The sequence below is a fragment of the Erithacus rubecula genome (assembly GCF_903797595.1).
Source record: "Erithacus rubecula genome assembly, chromosome: 2".
In the NCBI taxonomy this organism is placed as follows: domain Eukaryota; kingdom Metazoa; phylum Chordata; class Aves; order Passeriformes; family Muscicapidae; genus Erithacus; species Erithacus rubecula.
The window spans coordinates 74813779-74841582 of NC_136685.1; the positions used below are offsets into that span (position 1 = coordinate 74813779).

General features: G+C 36.9%; 1 protein-coding gene across 9 annotated transcripts in view; it reads right to left on the bottom strand.

Annotated features, from left to right (window-relative positions):
• The window catches only part of LTBP1 (latent transforming growth factor beta binding protein 1), a 184481-nt gene that overhangs the window by 108255 nt on the left and 48422 nt on the right, over positions 1-27804 (bottom strand). For 7 of the 9 annotated variants that reach the window (XM_079332377.1, XM_079332373.1, XM_079332375.1 and 4 more), the window contains exon 5: positions 11687-11854. In XM_079332377.1, coding sequence (XP_079188503.1) covers positions 11687-11854 — 168 coding nt within the window. Of the gene's footprint in view, positions 1-11686; positions 12152-27804 lie in introns of those variants that run through there. The other 2 variants (XM_079332379.1, XM_079332378.1) reach the window with 1 other exon arrangement.

The following is a 27804-nucleotide window of genomic DNA, read 5'->3' on the forward strand; positions in this document are numbered from 1 at the left end:
TTCAGATTCACAAAGGGCAAGGCTGCAATCTGTATATGGAAAAATACACATTTTTGAGTCATAATCAGCAAGAAATCCAGAATGAACATGTACTAGATAGTTTCACTGTACTACTTGTCTGTCTTCCTCAGTTTTAAATCCACTATTTTAAAACAGCTCAGGAAGAAAAGTTGGATGTTGACAATTTGAAAATAGGAACACAAAGTCAACCAAGAGACATCCAATATGTCCCCAGGTATTTCACTCATCTCTTATTGTGCGTCCCAACGGGATAGGAGTCTCTTTGGCCCTGTTTTTCCAAATTCATGTGATAAGTCACCTATCCTCAGATGTGCCAAATGCAGCATAGGCTGGCTGTGTAGGTGCCTGACATGACCACCATCTGACCAGCAGTCATCAATAAAACTCTTACTGTTACAGCCTGGAAAGAACAGGATGGATGAAAAGCAGTCTTAGAATATACAAATACTATCAGAAAAATACAATGTCTGCTGTGGCATGGAAAACGGCCTAAAGCTGTTCTGTGCTTATTCAATATAGAAAGGATATAGCAAAAATTTTATGGTAGTTGCAAATGACTAACAGGATTCTTACTAACAGGCATGATGTTCAGCCAATCTTTGCTAACTCTGCTTCTAATATTCTAAATACCTGAGATAATTCAGACACTATTTTGGGAGGCAAGAAGACAGAATGTTAAAGAGTCATCTGAATTACTCCTACACTGATCATAGGTGGTGAGTTTATTGACTTTATGAGACATCACCCTGGTATACTGAGTACATCACAACAGTTAGGCTCAGTACACTAAGAAAAACAAAAACCCACCAGTCACTGTTTATCAGGAATTAATGCCTTACAAATAGCCAGGGTCAGACCTTTGATAATGATGCTAACACATGCAAAACACTACTCCAGACATTTCTTTGGATTTCTAGTGTACTGATATTTATTTTCCACAGAAACGAAACAACCAGGAAAAGTTGGCTTTGGAAGGGCAACAAATTAGCACCCTTGCTTAAAACAAGCATTCTGCAGTACAAAAAATTTTTAGGTGTCAATTTAAGCAGTCCTGAATAATTTCTTAGTTGCTGTTGTCGGAATACTGACATCAAGGCACAGTGTCAGATGAAAACTACCCTTCCAATGTTCCCAGGGCTTTTAAGGCTTTCCCTACTGTATAGTGTTTTGTGTGCCTGAGCACAGGCAATGCTAACAAGGACAGGTAACAATGAAGAGCAAGCGCCTTTATTGATTCAGGATCCTTCCAGACTATGTCTTTCCCTTTAGATGCCAGCTGAACAGCCCTACCCAAATTAAGGACAACAGGATTAATGAGTAATGTGACCATAATGACATGAGGCTGTACAATCTGAAGAAGTCAGTGAACTGATCCTCTGCTCTGACACCTATTGTCCAATTAGGCTATTTCCAAAAAATGCACTGGACTCTTGCATAAAGTAGCATAGAAAAGAGCTCCTTCTAGATATCCACCTACTTGATTATCATCAGACAAAACAAACATGTTTTAGGAAACACTGGGCATGCTTCTGTTGTTCAAAGGGTCTGAAGACCACAGAATTAGTAAAGCTGACACTGGCCAGGGACATCAGCATCCTTACCATTTCTAGCAATTGAATAATAGATACTTAAGCTGATGTGTTGGCTTCAGCTGGGGTAGAGTTAATTTTCTTCACAGTGGCTGGTACAGGGCTGTGTTTTGGGTTTGTGCTGACCACAGTGTTGATAATGTAGAGATGTTGTTATTGCTGAGCAGAGCTTACACAGAGCCAAAAGTTTTTTCTTCTTTGTGCACATCCACACTGGCAAAGAAACTGAGGATGCACAGGAAATTGAGAGGAGACACAGCCAGGACCAGTGACCCCAAAGGACCAAAGGGATATTCTGGACCATATGACATCATGCTCAGTATAAAAAGCTGGGGGAAACAAGGAGGAAGGGAGGGACATTCAGAATTATGGTATTTATCTTTCAAGTCACTGCTATGTGTGATGGGGCCCTGCTCTCTTAGGAATGGCTGAACACCAATCTGCCCATGGCAAGAAGTGAATTAATTCCTGTTTTACTTTGTTTACATACCTGGCTTTCTGCTTCTCTATTAAAACTCTTTATTTCAACTCAAGAGTTTTCAAGCTTTTGCCCTCCTGATTCTCTCCCCAGTCCAGCTGATGAGGAAGTGAGTGACTGCATAGTAATGGGTTGCTGGCTGGGGTTAAATCACAACAGCTGAGATTCATTCCCATTTAACCTTTCGTGCCTTCTTGAGCCACACAGGTTAGGAGAGCTATTATCTGAGGTTTCCTGGTCTGTCAGTGAAAACAGGCTGGCCCAGCAGGCCAGTAAGGACATCCACAGGCCACACAGGTGCATCCCATCACCCACTCACAACCCAGCTCTTGACTGAGGCATCTTGGTGTGGTTTGGTGAGCCAGATGAACCCCAAACTTAGATCCAAATGGTCTACAAACACTAATCTACTGCATCCCACCGTACCACAAGACATCCTCCAATAACAAAATTACATTTAAAATAGAAAAAGAAAAGCCACAGAAACCTTAGTCACTACAAAAACTTCCAAACATCAGGAGACTGGTCTCTGAATACCATAGCATTACCACAGTGCTCACTGTGGTGTAAAAACATTTACATGAAGAGTAAAATAAGAACAGACTGTTTAAAGTGGATATTCATTAGCATACAAATAACAGCTCATAATCCAGGCATTCATGGAAGAGTTTAAAAACATAGGCTATGATTTTTTGGCACTGGCTCCATCACAAGCTATTGGAAAGTTTTCTAGGGAGTTGACCTTGCAGCAGTGACACAATGTGAGAATGGGATGGCTATTGTTCAGAGTTTGAGTAATAAATTAGGTCATAGGAGACCAGTGAAAAGCTAGAGACTCAAATCCTGGAGTTCTGAGAGAGGAAAGAAGAGCCCCTGCTAGTTAATAGGGAGGATAAAGGTTACTCTGCAGAGAATGTACAGCTGGAAATTCATTAAAAAACACACAGCTCCACCACTCCTTGTGGTGCTTATGACCATAATAGATGTAACAATTGCTGCACAAGTTGTGTAAACCTAAAAGTCATGCTCTGCCTGGTCATGTCCAGTTCCAAGCAATTTAACCACGCACCAAGTTCCCCTGTGCTGTGTACAATCTCAATGAGAAGCCTCACACCATGTTGTACCCAGCCCTGTACACTGAAATGTGTACAAGTGTGAAAAAATCCCTTTTCCCACTTATACACAGAAAGTCTGTTGTGACAGCATCTAACACAACAGACTGGTTTTAATATATTCAAACAGTAAGTAAGAGAGATGCAATGGACACATTAACTGCAGAAAGCTATAGTATTACAGCTTATGTTGTGATGCTGGTCTCCCCTGTTTACCTACACCAGCAGTTACCAAAGCAGGGTGTGCTCATCCCACACAGAAAATGTACTGGGATGCAGGAAACAGCTATGTTTTGTACCATTAATAAATAAAATGAATTTTCCAAAGACTTCACTTAGTCTTTTTCTCATCTTTTTATTTTCTATTTTGTTTATGGTTTATAGTGGACAAATAGATTATATATACAGTAGTAGGTGTATACAATTTATAAAGGTATGCATATAGGTGAGAGTGTTTAGAAATATTTTACTGATAGGAATGTGTAATCAAAAAGGTTTGGAGACCACTGATCTATACATCTTATGGACAGAGGCAGCCTGTCTCAGGGAGAAGTCAAAGAAGTAACTTCTAAATTATGGGATGAACAGTTGCTAAAAGTTTTCTTAAACTTGAAATATCTGAGCAATATCAAATACAAAAATTTGATTTTATTGCTCATCTTAACATCTTTGAATTAAAACAAAAATACAACCAAAATGTGAAATTAAAAATCATTCAGATGAATAAAACATAGATGAGAAATACTCTGTTTGGGTGCTTAAAATTCAATTATTTTCAATCAGAAAATATCCAATTTTCCTTCTATTCATTAACTAGTATCCTTCAAGACTTCACAAGTGATTAGTGGGGATAAAAAAGGTTTACAACTCCTATAGACTTTAACTTGATTCATATTCTCTAATTCCTGGTTGAAAGTTCATGGTCCACCCTCTTGACAGGTTTTTATGGATATATAAAAAACTCTCTAAATTTAAGTGTGTACATAATGAAGAAAAACTTATATTCCAAAAGAAAAATCCAGGAATCCCAGTGCTTCTACAAAGTAGCACTCTCAATTACAGTGATACCCAAATCTAAGAGCTAATTACAGGTGGAATGGATAGATACAGACTACACAGACACAGAGATGAGAATTATCTGGAGCAACAACTAGCAGTAGAAAGGCTGAATGGACAAAGTCTGTGATCAACAACAGAGCAGTGATGGCTGCTTGCTTCCTTCTGACTGTGCTAAGCCCAGGACACAGTAAATACAAACCCATTTGCTAGGAAATCTATTAATGATAAGTACCATATGTGGACATGTAGAGAAAATTTGCAGACTCTTTCTTCTGTACTTGTATAACTTAGAAGCAATTTCTTCTTTAACCAAAGTTAGCACACACTTGATCTTCAGTAAGGTATGTGCAAAGACATTTAGTTTAGCAATAACATAGTTATAGCTGTACAAGGTAGTATGTTTAGATGAATATGTAACAATGTAATCATTCAAATAAATGCACTAATTTCTTTTTTTTTTACAGTACTTCAAGTCAGATGTACATAAACTAATCTTTATAAATTAAAACCATATACAGTAAAGTGAAACATTTAGCATTCTAGTTTTGCATTCTGTTTTGCTTTAACTTTGAGGGAAACATACTCCACTTGTTTTTGAATGGCTGCAGATGTGGATTTGGTACCATTTCCATTTGTAGTTTTTCCTATGGCTGTACATCCAAAACTGTGTTCTCTGTCATAGACAGTTTGGGGAGTGCTTTGAGAGCAGATGGACCTTTGCTCATGGTGATGGTCTGAAGTCTTTAAGGTGAACATGGGAGTGGAAACAAGTTGCCAACAGACTTTTATGAGTTCAACCTCATTAAAATAATCTGAATGAACAATCACTTTTCTATAAATCAGCATCTAGCCTCCACTGGAATCTGAGGTAAAGATGTCAATTTTGAATAATTATTTTAAGATTATTAAGAAAAAGCTCACAGATGCTGTAAGTTTCATGGCAGAAACCAGAACTATTTGTTGATGACAATTTCTGAGAAATACATGGGGTAAAGAAATCATTCTTTTTGAACAGATGTGCATAGCAAAACCAAAAAAAAAAATTTTAAAAATACAATTTTCCTTTATAGTTTGAGCACTGGAGGCCCATAATTGAAAACGCATTAAAACCTTGAGCTTTGCTCAGCCTATAGAATGGAACAATCACATTACAGGATAGAATTGTAGTGCACTACTACTTCAGATTAGAAAAGCCTATACTATACTACCTGAACTGTAAGTAAAATAATTAATTCTGCTGTCAGCTCAGACTGATTTATAAAACAAAGGGAAACTGGAAAAAAGGAATGTCTTTTGATTTATGATCATCATGGGTTCCTCCCAAATAATTTTGCATTGGCTCTTCAGGCTAGGAAATACCTTTTTCCTAGTATCTTCCATAAGGCAAATAATAATTTATAGTAATAGTCCTGCTGTTATTTTTCATTATTTTAGCTACTCAATTCACTGTCTGAGGAAAAATACCCGGCCTTCATTTTGTTACAGCTATTATAATCTTGCTGCATGAATATTTCTAGCATAGTCATCATTTGTACAGACTAAATTTCAAATTACCAGATAAAGCAGTGGATAAATTCTAATGTCCTTTTCTTAATTTTTTTTTTTTTCCTGAGACACATACACTGATAAACTGACCATTTTCTTTGACTACAGCTGAATACAGTTTAAAAAGTTAATTCTTTCAGCCAAGTTGCCCAAGAATTCTGGAATTTTCATGTGCCTGTTAAAGGAAATAATATTTCATCTGGCAGCAGAAAAAGCATAAACCAACAAAGCCTGACAGGACACAAATTAGAATTACTGCAAGAACAGTAGAAACAAAGCTTTTACCAAATAGGACTACATGGTAGCTACCAGAGGCAGTAAAAGGACAAAAGTGATAATACTAAAGGAATGATAAAGTTCTTGCATAACTTCTTCAGATCTGCAAGTTCAAGTGCAAAACTCAAGGATATTTCAAAGTAACACTTGACTCTTACCTACAGAAAATATTTACTCAAAACAAACTATGAGTTATCATATGCTGTTCTTGAGCTAAGTAGTTATTCCAGAAATAAACTTCTCTTCAATTAGGTTGTCTGATGGAATACAAAGTTGAAAATAAAAACATTTTAAAAACTAAAATAAAATCACTTCTCATTTAAGTTACCAAAATAAATTTTAAAAATCTTTGCATGACATGTGTTAGCAATTATTTTAAATCCTCCACACATTTAACTGCTACATCTCAGATGAAGCCACAGAATGAGTGTTTTGCTGGGGCAGAGTTTCATTGGTCATACATGAAGGGCTACCTACACAGGCTGCCACCATCCACCAAATAGGAGACACAAGTTTGAAGTAGAGAAGAAAGTGTCTCTTCTAACATGTTACCTTTCTAGCATCTCTTACTAAACCCAGTGAAACAAAAGAGCAAAATGTAATAGGTAAAAAACTGAATAGTGTGTATCTCACAAGCTGCCAGAAGAGACTGTGACTGTATATTCTCACAAATCTACACAAGCACTTCCACAAGATGTTGATCTTTTCTATGCCTTTACATGTCATCAAATTAAATTCCAACACTATTTAAAATACGCCTTTTCACCAAAACGATACTAAAAAATGCTCCTCAAATATCAGTCTTACAGTTTCTCTTCAGTGTAGCAGGACATGTGTAGTATGCACCATATGGAGCAAAGAAATGACAACTTTAATACCAAAAGGTAGCAAGAAAACACCAACCATTTCTCTTGGACTTTCTGCCATATGTAAACTGCAAATAAGGCAGTTGTCTGGATTGCCAACAGGCTGCCTTTGCATGCAGGTAATTGCCATATTTAGCCAACATTACTCTTCAATAATGTCTTAAGTGTTTGAATAAAAAGCACTGCTAACTCCTACAACACTAACAGCAATTCATGATCATATAGGTCTGAATAAAATTCAGAAATTCTGCCAACATTTTCTAAAATAACTGCTTTAAATTTTCACAATTCTAAATAATTATGCTTACTAAACTCTTTCCTAGATAGGAAATTCTGCTAGAATAATAATTACATAGTGGGTCTTCTTACTAAATTTCCTTTGAATAACCTATTGTTTCAAAATATATTGGTCAAATTTTCTTTCACAGCTTTCAACAGAAGACCAAATAAAATTTGAGCAAAATGCTTCTGCTGCTTCTTGGAACTTTTGGTCTATATGTAATTGGAAACTTCTGGACAACCTCAATTATCTAAAAACATTTACACAGAGTCAACACAGGAAAGTTGGAAAATTTTTTGATAGAAAATTCCAATAGGAGAAGTGCCAAAATTCGAGAGGCAACATAATTTGAGCATTATTATCTGAGTACAGAATGTCCAGGTGATCCATGCTAGAAGTTTGAGAATTTAATCTTAAATGTGAAGGATCAGATATATTTTTACTGAAGAAACCATGTTCACCTGGAGAAGGCTTCAAGGTGACCTCATAGCAGCCTTCCAGCATCTAAAGGGGGCCTACAAGAGAGCAGGAGAGGGACTTTTTATGTGGGTGTGGACAGGACAACAGAGAGTGGCTTTAAATTGAAAGAGGGTAGACTTAGATTAGATGGGGGAAGAAATTCTTTACTGTGAGGATGATGAGGCACTTGCATAGGTTTCCCAGAAAAGCTGTGGATGCCCCATCCCTGGAAATGTTCATGGCCAGGTTGGATGGGGCTTTGGGCAACCTGGTCTAATGGAAGGAGTCCCTGCTCGGGGTTGGAACTCAAAGATTTTAAAGGTCCCTTCCATGATTCTGTTTGCTTATTTGACACAGATACTGCCAAGTGCTCAGACACAATATTTTTACAGAAAGATATGCACTTTCACTGACAAGCATGCAACTTTGACTTATCATTTATAACAGTTTGAATGAACCGCTCTAAATGAGTTACAGGACTGCAGATGAACACTGAATATGAACTTCAGTATTAAATGACTGCTTCCCTTACTAAGTTCTGTCATTCCTGTTCAATGGATGAAGCACAGATCCCTTGGGAAAAAAAAGAATGTAAATCTATAATGAAATATATTTACACAACAGTGGGGGGGGGGGGGGGGGGGGGGGAAGCATGAAAATATTAATTTGGGCATTCACTAATTCCTTATTGCTTCATTTTACAGTTGCAAATTAGTCATTGTCCTCCCACTCCTTACAGGAAGAGAATCCATTTCAAAATTGGAATGTGGAATAATTTTGAGTAGAAACAGGACACCTCACTGAGTAACTTCAACAGTGAAAGAGACAGAAACCTCATGTGCTACTCTATTCCCATCCTTTCCTACGCACACATATTGACTGTGTTTTACAAGTCTCAGTAGATATATCAGGACTGAAATACCATACAAACTGTACATGCATCAATCAATACAATAGTAAGATTCATCTACTCGACAGAAGTTTCCACTCAGATTAAATGCTTTCATTCTCCAAGCCAATGAAATATTGGAGGTTGGTTAGTTTAACTGCAACATATCCCATTCACAAAATGAAACTGCAAAAAAACCCGAAGTTTTAGTGAAGCAGCCTGGCAATCAAAGAGGTTTTTCCTTTTAAATACCAAGCTTTCATCACCTTAAATTGCAGTGCTAGGAGCTATTCCTCACCACAGCCAAAAATCTCAGCTACCTGAAAAGCAGCATACCCCCCCAATTCATTCCTTGTTGTGGTTTTTTGTTTTTAATGGCTTATCCATAATGTATAAAATTTTCAGGAAACAGGATTTGCTCCTTGCCTGGGCTCACTGCTACCAAACTTCAGCTGAATTGACAAACTGAGCACATTTTAAGAATCTGAAATAATACATGATAAAGCTTGAGTAGCTGTATAAAGGTACTGCAACTAATTCTTTCTGAATATGCAGTGTTTACAAAGTTCAGCACAAAGTTGAAAAGAAACAAAAAATTTTACTCTGGCTCATTATCAGAAATAATTTATTATTACGAACAAAGCAAATTGCTGTCTAACTAATCTGCCATCCAAGAATCCAAAGTCAATCTAATGTACTAGAATGCTGCTCCTGCTAGGGAAATGCTTCTGCTTCCAAATAGGGCATGTGACTATTTTCTCTGGTTTTAGGAAGAACAAATATTTTTTAAAAAACAGACTGAGAAAGTCCTGTTCACTGCTTTATGTATTTCCTGACATGACATTCTGTCTTATGGCTGCATTTTTAAATATCAAGTCATCTAAATAAGAATTTCCACACATTTTGGATTAATGTTAAGTAAAGAAGCTTAGAACATTGACTTCAAAGCAAAAAGCACAAGTTAAACATAATTCAGCTGTTAAATATAACAAAAGTTAATGATCTTGGAAGACACAAATTACTTCTGCTTTATGTGTCAGGAAACATCAGGACAAGCCTAAGCTAGTGAGAGGCACTAGTTAGAGAACAGATATGAAAAAATATTTCAGTGGTGTATATACTTTAAACTCAGATTCAAAAGCTCCTGAAAACCCTGAATGGTGAAACAATTCAATCTACAGGTACAGGATTCCTGTCCTCTAGTTACTAAGTTCAGGCAGCATTTTTAATTTTAATTGGAGAGCCTGTAAGTGCAAGTTCAGACCTTCTCATTCTTCTGTGAAAATGACAATACCTAGATCTGTACTAAACATTTTTGTCTTTTAAATATAGTAGAGAAGATAGCTAACAGGCAGGTGAAAAATCCTTATCCATGTGTAGTAACTTGCTTTTATACATTTTTCAACAGAAGACTCGCTTATCTTTCCATCAAATACTGTTATAGGCTGCTTTTGTTGAATGTTTGCAGCAGCCCATTGTACCCAGTGCATCAGAGCTGCGTGGCCTGAGGCCAGGAAGGAAGGTGTGGAACACGTCTTCACAGGTCAATTTCCACTCTCCAAGTTTTCAAGTATTTGAGAGAAGGTCGTGTTACAGCACAGATTTACATAGCAGACAAATTACATGACTGCCTGTTCTCAGCATTTCATAATTTGAATAGAAAAATTAGGTCAAATGAAAAGGGGGAAGAATAACCCTATCCCCTTTTATGCTAGTCCGAAAATAAAACAAAAAACTTACTTAGCTGGGTTTTTTGCCAAAAACATTATAAAAATCTGCATTGGCAGTAAACACAAATTAAAAGCACAAGATTTACCATTCTTTTAAAAAGTACTTTTTTTTTGTGCCTCTGAACAACCACAAACAAACCCCCAAATTTGCCCTATTCTTGTTTTAAAACACTGGTTTTACTATTAGTCCAAAACACATATATTTTTACAAACATGGATACTATGAAGGAATGAGCTGGTAGCTTCAAGAGCTTTCCTGCACAGCCTGACAGCCTAGCAGGAGTGTTAAAAGAGGGAACTGCTCTTTCTTCCATCTGTCCAGAAGAAAAGAATAATAATTCTGAACAGCTTTCCCCGACCCTCAGAGCATGAAATACACTGCACTTGAAAAACTGCAATATTGGCCAGCCTCAGCACTGCCTGAACTCTATGTTTATTCTAGACAGAGACTAAAATTACAGTGTTCATATTTGGCATTCTTTGACTAGAAATTTGCAAAGTAATTTTTTTTCAGAACACAACACTATGATATTTTCAAGATAACTACAAAATTACTTTCCAAGAGAAGTTCAGGGTATCAAAATGTTAAATTACTAATATGAAGTGTTTAGGTATGTACCCATAAATCTGTATATCTTAACTCACAAGGTAAATACTTGCACACAAATGCCTATTTAGTATACAGTGAAAATATGCTATTCATTATCCTAGGCAGCTTTCAGGATTTGTTTCAACAGAGTCAGAGTAGTAGGGTTTAGTCTGGCATACTGTTGATACTCTTACTGAGCAAGCAGAAAGAATAAACATTAACAAAGAAATTACTGGCTTCAATAACTTTAATTAGGCTTAACATTATTCCAGTTTCTAAAAATGCCATATATGAAATCTGACTTACTTTCAGCAGTAAAAGTTTTAAGCTGCTGCATATTTAAAAAGGGATTGTAGTTTTAAGGAACTGCTGAACAAGTTTTTGAAGATAGTCACTGTTAGCTGTTCACTAGGTTTTATGTGCACTTGATACATATTAAACAAGTAAAAAAGAGGAAACACAACTTTTTGTGTAATCTGTCATTTTCCCTATTTACTAAAACAAACTCTGAGGGAGGAATTCTACCGAAAGCTTCAGCTTAGCATGTTGCATCCCTGCAGCTGAAAATTCAGATGAAAAATATGGGAGCTTTTTTTCTCTGACACAAAAGGAACTTTTGGGAACATTTCCGAAGGACACCAGAAAACTTGTCTAACACACAATGCTTCCTACTCAGCACAGCCCTCCAAACAAAGAGTAACAGATGCACAACTGGTATTAATAACAAAACATCTCCTCCCTCTGTTAGTCAAGAGAGGACAGCTAAGGACAAGCACAGTTTCAGGGTACTTACCTACTCGGAAGTTGGTGGCTGTCAGAGTGTCAGCAGCGTGGCCGTTTTCACTGATGAGGGTGGTTGTATTTCCCTTCTCACAGTTGTTCTGACAGTTGCCTTTGGTACAAGTCACTTTGCAGATGCTGGGTGTAAAGACCACCTTGATGCGACCAGTGTGATTTCCCACTGTCAGCGGAGGCAGAGAAAAAAAGAAAAATAAACAGATCACTTTGGTATCCATTGATTTCCTTCAAAAAGCTTTTGGGGAAAAAAAAAAGGCGCGGGAGGGGGGAAGGCGACAGGTCTACAGGAGGAGGGCAGTCTGCAGTGCTCTCTCATAGATCTCCAGTGGTGTCTCTGAAACAGGAGTAGGAAGCTTAGCAAACAGAACTCCGGGATCCGCTCCAAAACCACATTTAAAGTCAAGTCACTGGAGTGGGATTAGTAATCACAATGCTGCACTTTATTCACAGGCAGACAAAGAGCAATACCAAGGGCATGACAGCTTAAATAGCCAACCCTGACAGGCAGATGTAATGTAAAGAGGCTGGCTATGCACCTAGAGGTGAATAAACTCTTGTGTACTCCTACATACTTTTCCTGTTTCTGCACTTATTAAGTCACTATTTGTAGCTCGACCCCTGGAAACGTTTTAGGCATGCGGCATGTCTGAAAACATCTGTCTCAAATCTCCTGGCACCCCAGCCTGAAGTGGTCAAACCTTGTGACGCAGCTGCCTGGACCCATTTTTTCTCCACAATTTTTTGGCACTATTTTTCCACAAGAATTTACATATTATAGACTGAGCTCTGCTGTCAGCTTTTGTTTCAGTAATAAATAGCTCAGAAAAAAAAGAGTGAAGAAGTATCAGTGCTTTAAAAATACTGAGATCAAAGATAAAAAAAGGCCAGATTCTCTTTTTTTTATATATACTTCCCTAAAGTAATTTAAAAAAAAACTTGAATGTAATAAAGACTGCACAAGCACTAATTTGCAATTAAGTTAGAAGAATTTCTTGTTACAGAATGATATTTAAAACCAGATGTACTTGATTCTATATCTAACAGCTGAACACAAAAAATAATTAAATCTACTTATTAGGAAAAATGGGGTAAAGGACTGATTCTATTTGCAATTATTTAAAAAGAAAACATTTTGTCCTCTGCATATTACTAATAAATCCAGCAAGTTCTTTAAAAAAATATCACAGCATCTTTGTGGAAACTATTAATAAATACTTTCATATCAAGCCTAACAATGCCAAGAAATGACGCACAGAAAGAGAAGAATCTCCTTTTCCTCATGTCATAGAAATAAAAAAGTTACTGGATAGCTGCCTAACCTAGTTCATGAAACCCTGCAGACAAACACATTTTTGAAAATATCAAGAAAATCTTAAAAATCTTCCCACTTCAAAAGAATATAAAGCCTTCTTATTTCTTCATAAACAAATAGATTTAGCAGTTGTGCAGATTGTTTTGTCTACTGTAAAGGCATTGGTCTATTTGAACAGCAGCTGTAGTACAGATGCTCCCACCTTATTTTCCTTAAACAATGCTTAGAAAAGGAAGAGCCCTGACAGATACAAGATTAAAATATTTGATTAAAGGTTAATATTTTGATTTTAGGGGTTTTAGAAGACATCTTAGATTCTAGGATGGCACACATTTCTTACAAAAATGAATACACCTTAACCAATAAAAACATATAAGTGACCTATGAACTGCTGAGGGTAGAAGTTTTAAGCTTTGCTTTTTTAAAGCATATTTGCCACAAGCCATATTGCCATCTTTATATTTTACTTGCATAATTACACATGTATATTTTCCTAGAAAATAGTCTATTCAATGTCTTATATTTTCAGACGTTTTAGCAATATTTTTCCTTTAGGATGTGATCTAATTAAAAAAACAGGGTTAGTTGAGTCAGAAAAGTTGGTCCTGCCTACACTGTAAAAACCAGTATTGGGGGACCCAGACAAGGTTTCTGGCTTAGCTTTAAAAATAATAATAATAATAATAATAATAAATATATATTTGGCTTTGCCAGTGTTGGAAGGGCAGAAAATAGGGAGGTCAACATGTGATGGAGCTGTAAGTGCAAATACTGAAACTGAATGGAGGTCACATGGTTTGTGCTGCTATGGCATCGGGAAGGAACATGGGAGAAAAGTGGAAGCCATGGGGTCTGATTCTTCCACCTGACACCCAGAGATATTTTGTACAAACCCAGTACAGCTGCTACCCAGAAATATTCTGTACAATGTGTCCACAAAGAACAGAAAGTTTGACCATAATCCCAACACAGCACCTGGCACAATCGCGGTTAATGAGTTTTAAGAAGTACTGCAATTTTCTGTCTACCCAGGACATGACAATTCGACAGGAAATCGTGCAAGGACACATTAGCAGGATTGTTGTCCCAACTTAAAGTGCAATAGATTGTTTGAACACCAAGTGTCAGGCCCATAGTTATGTTTTTGAAATAGTAAAGATGAAACTAAATCATCATTTAATTCACCTTCACATATTCTGTACCATGTTGTTGAATGCTGAGCTGTAGTAAGTCTTGGGCATAGTGTTCACAACAAAAAATTTAAAATTACTTTTATCAGATAGTTTAGATTTTACCAGAAAATCCTGTAGCACAATTATTTTCATAAAAGAGATGCCTTAGTATGAGATGCAACAGAAATTGGAAAATTTGCTTTTCAGTGCTTTTGGATAAGAAAATATTAGTATCTAAGCTTGGGAGTAATAATTAAACAGCACTTCCAAAACCACAGATCAAAATCTAGAGAGCTAAAGAGCATCCCTGACACAGTATTTAAATGGAATTTTTCAGGAGGAAATCTTAAAAACACACAATGGAAGCCTTATATTCAAATCATTATGAGGAAGATGTAACTGCACTGAGGTGCCCCCTCAGTCTCCTCTCCTCCAGACTGAACAGATCAAGTGCTCAGCTGCTCCCCTTATGGCTTCTTCTCAAGGCCCTTCCTGTTTTTCATGGCCCTTCTTTGGACACTGTCCAACTGATTTATAGGGTTCTTATATTGTGGCCCTCAAAACTGTGTTGAAGAGCACTGACCCTAAAATATAGCCCTATAGAGACCCACTGGTTACCAGCCTGATGTAACCCCATTTACTACAGCCCTTTGTGCTTGACTTGTTAGCTGGTTGGTCAACCATCATATGATATCTTTATCTAGCTGTACGCTAGTTATTTTGCTTTGAAGCAAATTCTCAAATATTCCTGCTTTGCCAATTGCAAAAAGACAGAAATAAGATACCTTCATATTCTTTAGAGCGAATATTTTCTCCGTCTTAGATTTATGAAAACCATAAAACCAGTTTGTTGTCCCTCCCCAGCACACCACTGCTTTTCACTTCAATTCTTTTGAAGATATTTAGGACAGATACAAAGCTAATTATGGCCTCTGAGCTAAAAACTGATCAACATTTGAGGAGTTGATTCAAGGCAGAGATGTCACTATCATTCTTTTCTGCAGTTGCAGAAAAGTAAACAATACTATCCTTACAGATTCTAAGGCTTAGGGACCTCAACAGTAAGCTTAATACATGCAGATTCAATTTGAAAGAAAGATCACAAGTCCTTCTCCTGAAAGGAAGCTTTTAGCAGAAACTTCAAGTTTAGTCTCTTGGACTTCCTTCAATCTCCTCTTCCTTAATTCTCTTTTCCCTGCTCTTCTCTCAAGAAGAAAAATCGGTTCTAAATGAGAAACTATTCTTCACTATCTGTTATCTGATTTTTGCAGTATTAATGCTAAACCCATGATTTCATGCTAGGAAAAGACTGGTACTGGTATAGACTTGACTTCTTTTGACTTTGGACTAACTCATGTTAAATTTTTAAGGAAGCATACAGAGAATTTTCTTCAAACTCCAGAACCTCTACTGATGATGCCACTGTGACACAGGCATAACAAAAACTGCAACTTAGATTACCTCAAATCCATTTTTGGAAAAAAAAAAAAAAATAGTGCTACAACACCACCCCTGGGATAATTTTTTTCTATACATATATATAGACAGAAGTATATCAAACTCTTCTAGACCAATTTTAAACATGTGGAAATGAAACACCTCACTATGCTCCTAAGTATAACAGCAGACTGAAGAAATACAAATATGAGACCAGATAAACAAGCCTAACGGAAAAAAAACAAAAGTAGAAGATGAAAACACCAAATAAATAGCAAATTTATTGAAAAAAAAAGGTCAAACTAGAGACAGACTCAGATTGTTTTAATAAAGACAGGACAATTAAGATGACTAATAGTGGATAAATCTTCATCCCTCAGCTAGACAGCAAATTCACAATGAGATTCAGCCAACAGCGCCATCATCCTGCCTCCTAGCCCAGGCTCACTTATACTTAAGAACTCTGTGATATATTTGTCAAAAGAGATCAGTGGAAGAATGTACCCATAATTTCCAAAATCTGTAAAAGTCTTGAGCCAGATTTAAAAAAAAAGACATCTGTGGAAAGTGATGAGTTTTTAGCTGAAAGTTGGCACCACATGTACGTGACTTTTTTTCCATCTCTGTAAGTAACTATGATACAGTATCATGAACACAGCAAACTCCTGCTGTGATAAATTTATGATTTAGCAACAACTGTGGGAGAAATGGAAAATATAAGCAAAAGGATTTCTTAATAGAAGCCTTTCTGCCCCCACTATCATTATGAAATTCCCCCCCCCCTCCCCTCCTGCATTAGCTAAAAAGGTGAAGTAGTTAAGCCAGGACAGGTGGCAGGTTTTATGTCCAGGTGGTCACAATGGCTTACACAGCCACGCCTGGAAGGAGTTGTATAAGGGGAAGGATTCCTCCCCAGTCTCCTGAGTCGCTGAGCAATGCAATTCAGACTTTGCTTCTTCCTAGAAGAATTTCTAAAAACACTTATTTTCCTTGGGTTTAAGGCTGCTCCAACATTGACAGTATTCAATAGCTGCAGAGGAGCTCAGATGATCTGTGGTGTGTCCCTGTTTTGCAGGAAGACAATGGGCTAGCAACACTAGTGAAAGCAGGACTGGTATTCAGTTAAATAGATAACTATGTAGGTCAAGGAGCAAAGAGAATAAAACACGTTAATATGTCAAAAACGTTGATGTTATTTGTGCTTCACAGAGATCTAACCAAAAGGATTCACAATAAAAAATAATAAATCAGAAGCAGTGGCTTTGAGCAGCTGAGTACACAGTGTAGCTTATGCACACAACTCCCATATTCCTTGCACAAAAATGTCTAAATCTATTTTAAGGGGCCAGTTTGGGGGAGGGGGGGTGTTGTTGTTCTCCTTGTTTTGTTTTTCGGGTTTTTTTAATGCCTTCACTTATGACAAATATCCTGAGGCAAATCTCCTAAGGAAACAGGACTAGCAGAACTATAGACATTGCATCAGTACCTCCAGTAATGATATACACTGCTTTCTTTTCATGACAATCTAGATGTGCACTGATCTCAGTATGTTTTCATGTTTATATAGTGTTTATCATGAAACCTGGAGATTCTATCTTAAAATTGCATTCTCTTCCCAATGAGAATAGATTATCCCAGGCTACTTCACATTTTCAAATTCTAACCATGATGTATGAGGAGTGCATTTAAAATTAAATCTTCTAAAATCAAACTCAATTAACATTTAAACAGCTAATACATTCAACATTTTAAATTCTTAGATGAGAAACACCCACTTTTTTCTTGGCTAAATGCTGACCAAAAAAAAGGGAAGAAGGAAATTAGTTATTTCCTAAAAAATTGTGTCTCCCAGTGATTTCACCACTCCACCTGGTTTAGTCCTTAGACTAGATATGCTTGTTCAGCTAAAAGGAAAGATGACATTGTATAAAAATCAACCACACAAATAAAACAGCCTCTCAGAACTCCTGTCAAATGACCTTTTCACGCATTTAACAGTATATGAGGAAGTTCTGTCTTGTCACTGCCTGACATCAATTTAAAACAAAAGAAAAAAACCCAACCAACCAACAAAAACCTAGTTCTCAAAGACCAGAACAAGTTGAACTTAGCTGTCATACAACTTAGAAATAGCATCATCTAAAAGGTTTATAATGCCAAGAGCTAAATAAGAAAAAAAAAACAACAAAAAACAACAACACAAGAATAAACAACAGAAAAAAAAAAAAAAAAAGAAAACAAAAAAGAAATAAAGACACACTAGATTGACATACAGGCCAGAGGCAGATCTTCCCTAAATTTTTGATTACACACTGTGAGAAATACAGCTCTAAAAGGTACAGAAAGGGCTGAAATAGATTCTGAGAGATCACTTAATCTCTCCTTCATTTTCCCAGGATAAAACAGAAACAAAAGGTTTGTCCAGACTACTCTCAAATCCTTCCTTTTATGCAGATTCCACAGCCTCCCTGAAGAATTTGTTCCAGCATTTCAGCCTCTTATTATAAAGGTATTCCTAATACTAACTCACATTTCCCCTGTAGCAACTCAAGCAAACTATTGCTCTGTTTTATCTACAGCATACTTCAACAAAACATCATTCATCTGTGGATCATTTTCTAACATACTTGAAGATCACTGCCATCAATTTCCCTCAGTCTCATTTTGACCAGACCAAAACCATCCAAATACTCAATCTAACAGCCCCTATTTTGCAGGTCTCCACCTTTTTTTGTTTTGCTTTTGATACCAGTCACTTGGTACTCTTCTTTCTTCCTAAATCCTGTCTAAAACCACACTATACTGCAGCTGAGGTCTGATCAGTGGTAAGGAGAGCAGCAGAAGTACTTAAGGCAGCTTTACATAAAATGCTTCTATGATTTTAATTTATTTTTATCTTCCAACAGTGCACTAACTGATACTTCATACCCAGAACCAATCTGCAGGCTAGGCCAAAGGGACACACATCCCCCAAATCCTTTTCTGATCTGTTAATACAGATTTTATCCCAGTAAAACAAATACAGAACATCCCTTGCACAACCATACCAGGACTCAACTCAACCCTTACTCCTTGGTCTGAGCACAGCAGTAAAATCTCCTGCATTCAAACCTCGCCCATCTAAAAGTCATGCAGAATATAAGTCTTATTCTTTCTGTAACAAATCACAAGCACAAACAAGTCTGAAAACTACATGAATTAAATAACGGCAAGGCACAGCTGTTGAGTAATTTGATTTTTGGCTTCAATATACAATGCCTAACTTTGCTCTTTCCAGAAACTTGTTTACTGCTCCCTAATACACCTCATAGCCAGTTCTCTTTTCACAAGCATTGGTAAAAATTAGACATATCAATGAAATTAAAAAGAACATGATCCAGCTTTATTTCATCCAAGATCCAACTCCTTCTCTAATGCTTAAAATTACCCCCAGCTCTTCATGAGGTGAGGTGTATGTGTGCACATTCACCCAGTCAAACATTTTGAGCAAGATGACAGTATGGCAAGCTGTACTTGATTTAACATGTCTAGACAGCTGTAGGAACACATTATTGAAATGTAATTAGTTTAGCACTCCTACTTTTTGTTATTTCTGTACTTCATGTTTTTGCTGCATTTGTATGATCTTACATGCATTTCTTTTGTTAATACATCTTAACCTTTGGTATTTCATCACTTTTCAAGTGTCTTGATGCAAACTAAAAGGCTTCCAAAAAAGCAAAACACAATCCAACCACCTAATACAACAGGAACTGAAGAGGGATATGCACTGATTTTTTGTTGTCACTGTTATTGCCAATACAATCTCTTCCTTGCTCCCTATCAAAGAACAGAACAGAGAACTCCATCATCTTCCTCATCACCACCTCCACAACACACTAAAATTTCTAGTAGCCTGTTCTAGGAGAGGCAAATAACCCACTCTTCAATTATCTTAATCTCAGTTTAAAACAGAGATGAGTATGAACAGTTTGAAATAATTTACTACAGCAACACTTGTTTCATTCAAGTAGGTTTCTACTGTTAATTTTGACTAATTTTAAAAATCTCTCTACTATCTACAACACAGTTTTTTTGTGTTTTCTATAGATTGCTTCACTTAAAAGTACCAAAGGAGCATATGCAGGCACAAGTGCTGAGATTGTTTAGAAAGATCTGTGTTTACATGCCACAAAGCCCTTTGCTGATAAATCCCCTCACTGACACAGCCCTTTTAGAGCAAGAGATTAATTAATAGAAATTACATTCAAATTTGTCCTCTGGAAACTCATAATGTACAAATCATGCACAGATTTGAAATCTGAGATCTCTGCTAGCAGGTTTTATGAATCACCTTTTGTCTTCCTTGTCTTTTTTACCCCTATAAAGATTCTTTATATACAATCCCCAGGCAATGAGCATCCTATCTTAAACTACAGCCAGTCTCCCTGGTAATGAGAAACATAACTATAATTTCCCCTTCACATAGTTGAGAGTGATCCAGAAAAAGGTACCAACCCAAATAAATTAGAGAATGCAGTGTGGTTTGATGTCTGATGGAATGGCCTCAACTAATTTCAATAAACTTATTGGGCAATAATTCTTTTAATCTGTACTGCATTAATTTGGTTTAAATAAATTATATTTAAACTAGATCCACAAATGATAAAGAGATAAATTTTAGCCTTGAGTTATACCACTCATCAGTCCTAGGTCTCTTTTCCAAGGAATGAGAGAAATTAATTGCATGTAGCAAGAAACACACTGAACAGGAGTGTGCCCAACCCACTCAAAAGTAAATGCTGGTGACCTGAGATTGCTTAGTTCAAATCCTCAGTTCAAGGCTTTAGTCTAGGGCTCAGACACTTTTCTTTGAAGAACTATTGACTTCAGTACAGCTGGATTCCAGACACACTATGACTGCTATAGCAGCCCTTGGGGAGCTTAATCCTGCAGGAGAGTTCAGCTGACTGTACTTCTAAGGATAGGCAGACAGTCAAGTGCTTCAGCTGCAATTTCAAATATGAATTACACAAAATATGAGCACCCAGATGGCCTGTCTTTCCCAAAGTAAAATACTTATCCTGAAACAGAACTTCAAGCTCTTCAAGAGTCTCATGCTTGAGCTCACATCAATGCCTCAGGTTTGGGGCTGGATACTACTCCTGCTTTGTAAGCACAGCAAAGTGAACAAGCCTTTTTAAGCTTCCATTCGAATTATCCAGCTTCTTAGGTACCTAAGCACATCTGGACCCAAAAGGCTTTCACTTGAATGACACAGTAACAAAGGCCCAAAAGCCACATTTAGACACAGACATACATCTAAGGCACAGTTATTCTACAATCCTCATCTTGGCTGCAATGAAGCAGCAGTAACTTTACAGCCCACCACAAGCAATTTTCCACTGATGGAAGCTGCTGCAATGCACACTCTGATAAAGAAGTCAACATTCTTACACACAAACTTACAGCCATACAGGAGTTTAAGTATTAGCAGCTAAATAGAATGCCACTGTCCACTTTATCAACAGGACTCTTTAACAAGAAGGTGTGAATTCGGTCTTAACACAAAGAGAATGAGACTGAAGTTATGTACTCGTCTGAAATTATGCCTTTTGCCTAGAGTTATTATTTAGGCTTTTTGCCAAAATAATAATACCAATATTAGACAATAGTATTACATGTCTCAAGTTGGAAGAGCATTACTTCTCAAGAAAATAAATTCTTGAGATAGAGTTCCCCCTTCCAACATATGCAATTCCCTCAAATGAGAAAAAAGTCTAAACTGAAAGAGTCGATTTTTATAATTTGTAGGAAGAATAGGGAATAAAAATTAAATTAATATTACCTTACTAAAGTATATCCACTTGGCATTTCATTTCCTGAAAGGAAACAACCAAAAAGCACTAAGGAAACCAACAAACTGTAAACAATGACACAGGGCAGGACATTATGGAATTAAGTTTAAATGAATACAGCCGCCTCTGCATGCTGAATCACCATTTAAAATCTTCTCTCTCAGCAGTACATGAAGCCAAGATCCTTTTTTTTCCCCCCTAATTTTCTATAGAGGGGAAAACAGACACAAGGATGTCACTGATTCTGAAATCTCAGTTTCACAGGGTATGAACCTCCTTGCAGTAATGTTTTTGTCAACATTTGTTCATTCCTTCTGGCGTAGGCAATGACACTGACAGAAGAGCACTTCATCTCCTATGAAGAAAACCAGACTCAGCTACTTGCAACAATCAGAATCAATTCTTGATATCAAAGATTTGTACCACAGCAACTCTGGAGTTACCCAGACTAAAGGACTTGTTATGTTTAATTGTGTGAGTTCAATAGTTCTCTATATCCACCTAAATTAACATTTTTTAAACATCTAAAGGCTTTCCCCTACAGAATTTTCTGGAAAGCCTGTTTTTTTCTTTTTCTTGAGAAATTTTTGGTTTTGGTGCCAATACCCTTTCATCGCACAAGCTGAGATGCATTTGTCTCAGTCTGTGTTCTCCCCCAGCAATTCCACGCTTTGAACTGATTTTAATTCTGTTTGCCAGATCACCAATCTGTTTTTCCAACATTCTTCCTCATTGTGCTGTACATCAGTCTCTGTCTCCATATTTTAAAGCATGGAGATGAGAATTCATTTCTGGGCAAATGCAACATTCAAAATAGTTTCTATAAAAGCACAAGCAGCCTTTGCCTGTCAGGCAGACATTTATTTTCTAGTGACCTCAGGGCCATAAAATCTTTTCAGAGTCCAAAGAGAAAAATACAGTTCGTTTTGGGGGGTGCTGATTTTCTGGCCTGCTCAATTGTGAGCCCTTTATGGACGCAGAGAATCATGAAGACAGCTTAGCTAGGGTATTGTTAGAATGCCTACAGCAACAGTATAGTGAGTGAAACAGTTTGTATTTATACAAAGCTATTCTGTCTCCAAGGTTTTCAAAGAACTCCATAGTCTTTTATAATTGCTAAGTAAACTGTATTCATTTGTTCATTATTTTCTCAGAATTTGTCACTATTTTTTGAGGCAAAAGCAAAGTAAATATGCTGCTTGGTTTGCTAGAGTTCGCTGTAATAATGAGAATCTAGATAACTCACTTAATTTATACCTAGAATTTAGCCTGTTTTTCCAACTTATGCTGAAACCAAAAGTAAACTTTAAATGGCTGCTATAAATCGTCATGCTGTTCAATAGCATGAAGAACAATGCTCTTAAATTGGAGAGAGGAAAAGGATGCTTCACACTAAAACTGTTTTTTGAAAAAGCCCCGGTGTTGTTTGAGCCTGAAACTGACAACAACAACTTTTTTTTTTAACTTTTTATCTTGTCCCTGAAAAATCCCTTCTGCCTCTGGAATGAGAGCACAGGCTTTGAACACACATTTGAGAACACAAAACAAAACAGTTCCCAACATTTATACACTTACCCCTTCCCTTGCAATTCACTATATACAGTTTTAGGAGCAATATATGATTGTCAGTTGCCATGGGTGACTGAAGCAAATTTGACTCTACATTCCCTCCAAATAGACTATGTTGCAATTGTACAGTTACTACTTAATGTTAGTCTTTTAAGTGTTCATTCTGGTTTTATTCACCTCATTCTGCTGGCTATACCTTGTTCAGAGTGTAGCCTTAAGATCATCCCTTACCACCAAATTTCCCAAAACTTCTAGCTGGGGACACTACCACTGTTTAATTCTAATATCCATAAATACACTGGCGGGTAGAAGTCACAAGGACCACAATGCAATGATCTAATTAAGACAAGCCAGTGAGAGAATTATTCTGCTGCTCAGGAAGGGCAGTTCCACAAAGCAATTATCAAGAACGGTGGAAAGAATATCTGACTCAGTGAAGACCTGAGGGAGATTTTCCTCCAAAGTCTGAAGTTGGGTAGAATGTATTACATATAAATGTGTCTGTATGATTTGACATGTCATACCTCTGTGTGCACTTTTTTAAGCAGTAAAATATTTATGCCTTTTGCAGCTGTTTACCCATACTTCCTGGTGGGGAAATACCATTATTATGAAGTAAGTGTTATTTAATGAAGTCAGAATGGTGCAATTCCACAAAAATAGTTTAAGTTGGAATTTCAAAGTGACACCTGGGATTTGCTCAAATCGACCTATGAAGTCATCAGTGAAGCCAGCATATGTAATTACGTATAAACTTACTGAAGAGCTTCACTAAGAAGTGTCACGTGCTGCCAATACAGGAAAGCTCTTGCTATGCCAAATTTGGAGCAGAATATTCTGCACATCACAACTCAAAGTGCTGGGACATCATCCTCCACATTAAGCTTATTTAATGTGTATAAAGTGACGTAAAATATGATGCAATATAATGTGTCCACAGTTATGAGAATTACATGACTTTCATATTGTTTCAGCTTCATGCTTACACAAGGATTGAAGAGTTGTCCACAGAACCATGAGCAGATCTGAAGAGTACAAAAGCCATACAGGCATATTTGTCCAGCCTCCAGGCACAACACATACAGCTAAGCCACAGTAGGGTGCTTTAAGCCCCAATTCACTAAACCTTACGTGACCTTTACTACTTAAATTCAAGACATGTTTTCATTTACTACCTAAAATAGAGACCAGCTCTCCTTAATGAACTTATTATAAATAATTTTGGTGAAGATGAAACAACCCAATCTAACTAAAAGACATTAGTTTTCCAAAGTACGCAATTTTATCAATTTAGTATGTAACTCCACTTGCAAAATTCACATACTTCCCAAATCATCTTCCCAAATAGAGAGATTAGTTTCATTTTCTTTCTTATCCTCCCTTCTTCCTTGAGATAACATTATTATATAAACACATGCCTTATTTACTTCACATAATCCCATTTCAAATGTAGGTAAAGTACCCTTGAGTTTTTATTCTGCTTTTGGTGCATTTTGTAGTTGCCTCAGTCACTAATTAATACATTTTCTCAACATGTCTCTAAAACAGGGAAGTAGTGGCATCATCACTGTACTTTCGAGGAATTGTAGTCAGGTGAGAGGGTGTACAAAATTGTCCTACATATGCAGGCAACACCAGACAACTGATTTCAGAAGCAGAAGTTTCACTATTTTCAGTTCAATGGGCAAAGTGCACAATCCCACTAAAGTACTAGCCCTCAGACATCTCAGGCTGGAAAATGGTGTATATTTAAATGCACCTTCTGAAGAACCATAGAGCAACCAGAAGTGGATAAAGTGAAATTGGGAACTTCCTAGTCTCTTGCTGCTGTAATAAGCAGATCTCACAATAACTGTGTTGAAAGGAATCCAGAAAGACTACATTTATAATTTGTTTATTACCATATACATTTAGACCAATAGAAACAGCACAGAATTCCTTTAACTAATTTTCTCCAGCACTGCATTTATAAATCCAGGGAGATAAGCACTGATACTTAGAGGATTTATGCTCAGATGACTAGTGGCCACTATTTAACAGTGCCTTTAAGGGAGTAGTGGGAAATGTCTGAGGTAGATGTATCTGAATAAAAACCCCTTCCTATTGTTTTATGGACAACAGGTTGCAAAAAGAATTTTACAGCTGAAATTTCTGTGCTGCTGCCATTGCTACTATCAGAGAATTTCTCACTCTGAGGTTCCAAATATTTAGGCAGATTACAGGTGAAGTGTGACAATATGTACTTGTAAGCAAGTAATACATTCCTTGAGAATTACTCCATTTGTATCCCACAGGACAAAAGTTCAAAATGCTTGACAGTAGAAATGCTACCTGCTACTGGCAGGTAACTCAATTTCACATCCCAGAGTGACTTCAAATGCTACAATTGCAACTCCAGTGGCTTACTGAATTTTCAAGCCCTGTTAATGTGATACATAACCTTACAGTAAAGTTCAGCTTAAAAGTCAAAAGAATAGACTACTTGATGTTTTTAATAAGAGTACTATACTGCATGTTCTGAACATCATCAGAGAAGTGAAACTGCTTACAAATGCACCAGAATAAAAATTCCAGAAGGCATCCTGAATTAATTTTAATTGAAAAATGTTTAATGCGACCTAACTTTTATTACTGCAGTATCTCCAAAAGCTCATCTGACAACACCGTGATGGGACATTTAAACATGACTGTTTTCCTATAAATCACAAGATGCTCAGAAGCACCTTGCCACATTTGGCAGTTTTCTTCCCAGTGTACCATCACCTCACAGCTTATTTGTTTCTGCCAGGACAGACCTGTCTCTAAAGGTAAAAGACAGACTTTTTCCAGTTTCACCCACTGGATTGAAACAATCTACAGAAGTCCAGAAAAATCAAAACCAATTGCGGCTACAGCTAGAGAAATAAGTTTATTCTATGGGGCACGTTTTTCACAGTTGCCAGTCTCTGGCACAGTGTTAACATTTTAAATGAAAATGCACAGTAATTCTCATAAAAACTCAACAGAATGAGTAGCTTGCACTCCATATTAATTGATAGCTATGAACTCTTGGGCAATACTACCAAGTATTACCTGGCTACCATTTCTTCTCATTGCTAAAAAAAATTATTTAATGTTATTATTAAATAGTTGTGAAGCATTCTCTAAAAAAAATATTTAATGCTACCATAATTTCATTATTTTTTTAATTTTATTTTATTAAATGTTACCATAAAAAAAAAAAGTTGTGAAGCATTCAGTACTAACTTTCTGGATTCTGCTTTTCAATAAAATTATTATGTTTCCCTCCTCTTCTCTTTCAAGTATCTCCACATGGCCATTACCAATTCCTTTGCTCAATGAAGTAATAGGCTGTCTCATGAAATAAGATTATACTTTCAAGAGCAATAACAAAATACCATGAGATCAGCAGCCACTTATAAATTAATTAGAAAACAAACATCAACCATAAGCACAAACTAATTCACAGGGTCCCTATGGTCAAGACAGGACTAGGAACTGCATATTTGTGGTTGCCACAGAACACCTGACATTAAATTTCCCATCCTAATCTTGCCTCACTGTAGTTAATTCAAACATGCCTAACATTAGAATACTGACAGCTGAAATTTAGAACTCAATTTTTATAAAACCAAGCAGTCTTCTAATCTTTAAGTTCATTCCAGCACCTCCAGAAACCAGAAAACCCAAACAGATATGGCTGCCCAAGCTGTAGGTCTCCTGTTCAAGCTAGCAACACATAATCCTAGTTTCCAACAACATACAGCTCAAACTTCACTCTGTACTAGCAGATATCTAAACTGCTTCATCAAAAGTTGCTGTCACCAACTCTCACATCACAGATGCAGAAAACAGGTAATGGGACTGGTTTTTAGGCTGATAGACAGCTCACATTCCAAAATTTTGACACCATCCAAATAGCTTGCATGTACCTCTGAGTCAACACTTAGGGTCAGCTATGCCTCATCAGGCCATAGAAACTCTATTATTTCCCCTCTGGGTATTTTGGGACTCATAAGCTTTTCAATGAGGGTAGAATGTTTTATTAATACACTACTCACTAAGGAGCGTCTTAGAATTTGATAAACATTCCTGTATTCAGCTCCTGGTTTTCTTTCTCCTAGTCATGTCCCTCAGAGCACTGTAATTAACAGTGGGGCTCAAATAAGCTAGAAAGAGCAAGAAGCACTGGCTCCTTTGTCTTATAGCTGCATAGAGTCATCTCCTTATGCTACCATAAGAAAATAAACTCACACAATCCATCCATTTAGTGGCAGCTTGATACCTGTGAGTAACAATGAGTGTATCAAAGGTAGAATGACTTAAACATCCTGAAAAATGGGGGAAAAAGGAACGATTTTTTTTTTTTTTTTTTGTCAGAATACTACCAGGAACAGTCACTCCAAATACTGGAGAACCATGCAAGCTGGAATTTGTATACTTTTTGACTAATAAGTGTCATAAGACATGGACACAATCCAATTCCAGTGATCATTAGTATTTTATTTGAAGGAAAACAACTGCTGCCTGGAAAAAAACAAAAGCAGTATTATCTTATTTGCAAAAGAGACTACTGCTTGATGTTAACAGCATGACTGGAGGAAAAAAAAAATTCTAAACATCTAAGAAAGGGATATAGTACTTAGCAAGAAGTGTACTTCACCACTCTGGAAATGTTAACTGAAAGACCTCCAGCTGCCCACTGCTCTTCCCACTAGAGCTAATAGTCTCATTTGCTGTCCACAAAGTTATACTTGAGGAAAACAAAGCAGGGAGTTGCACTTAA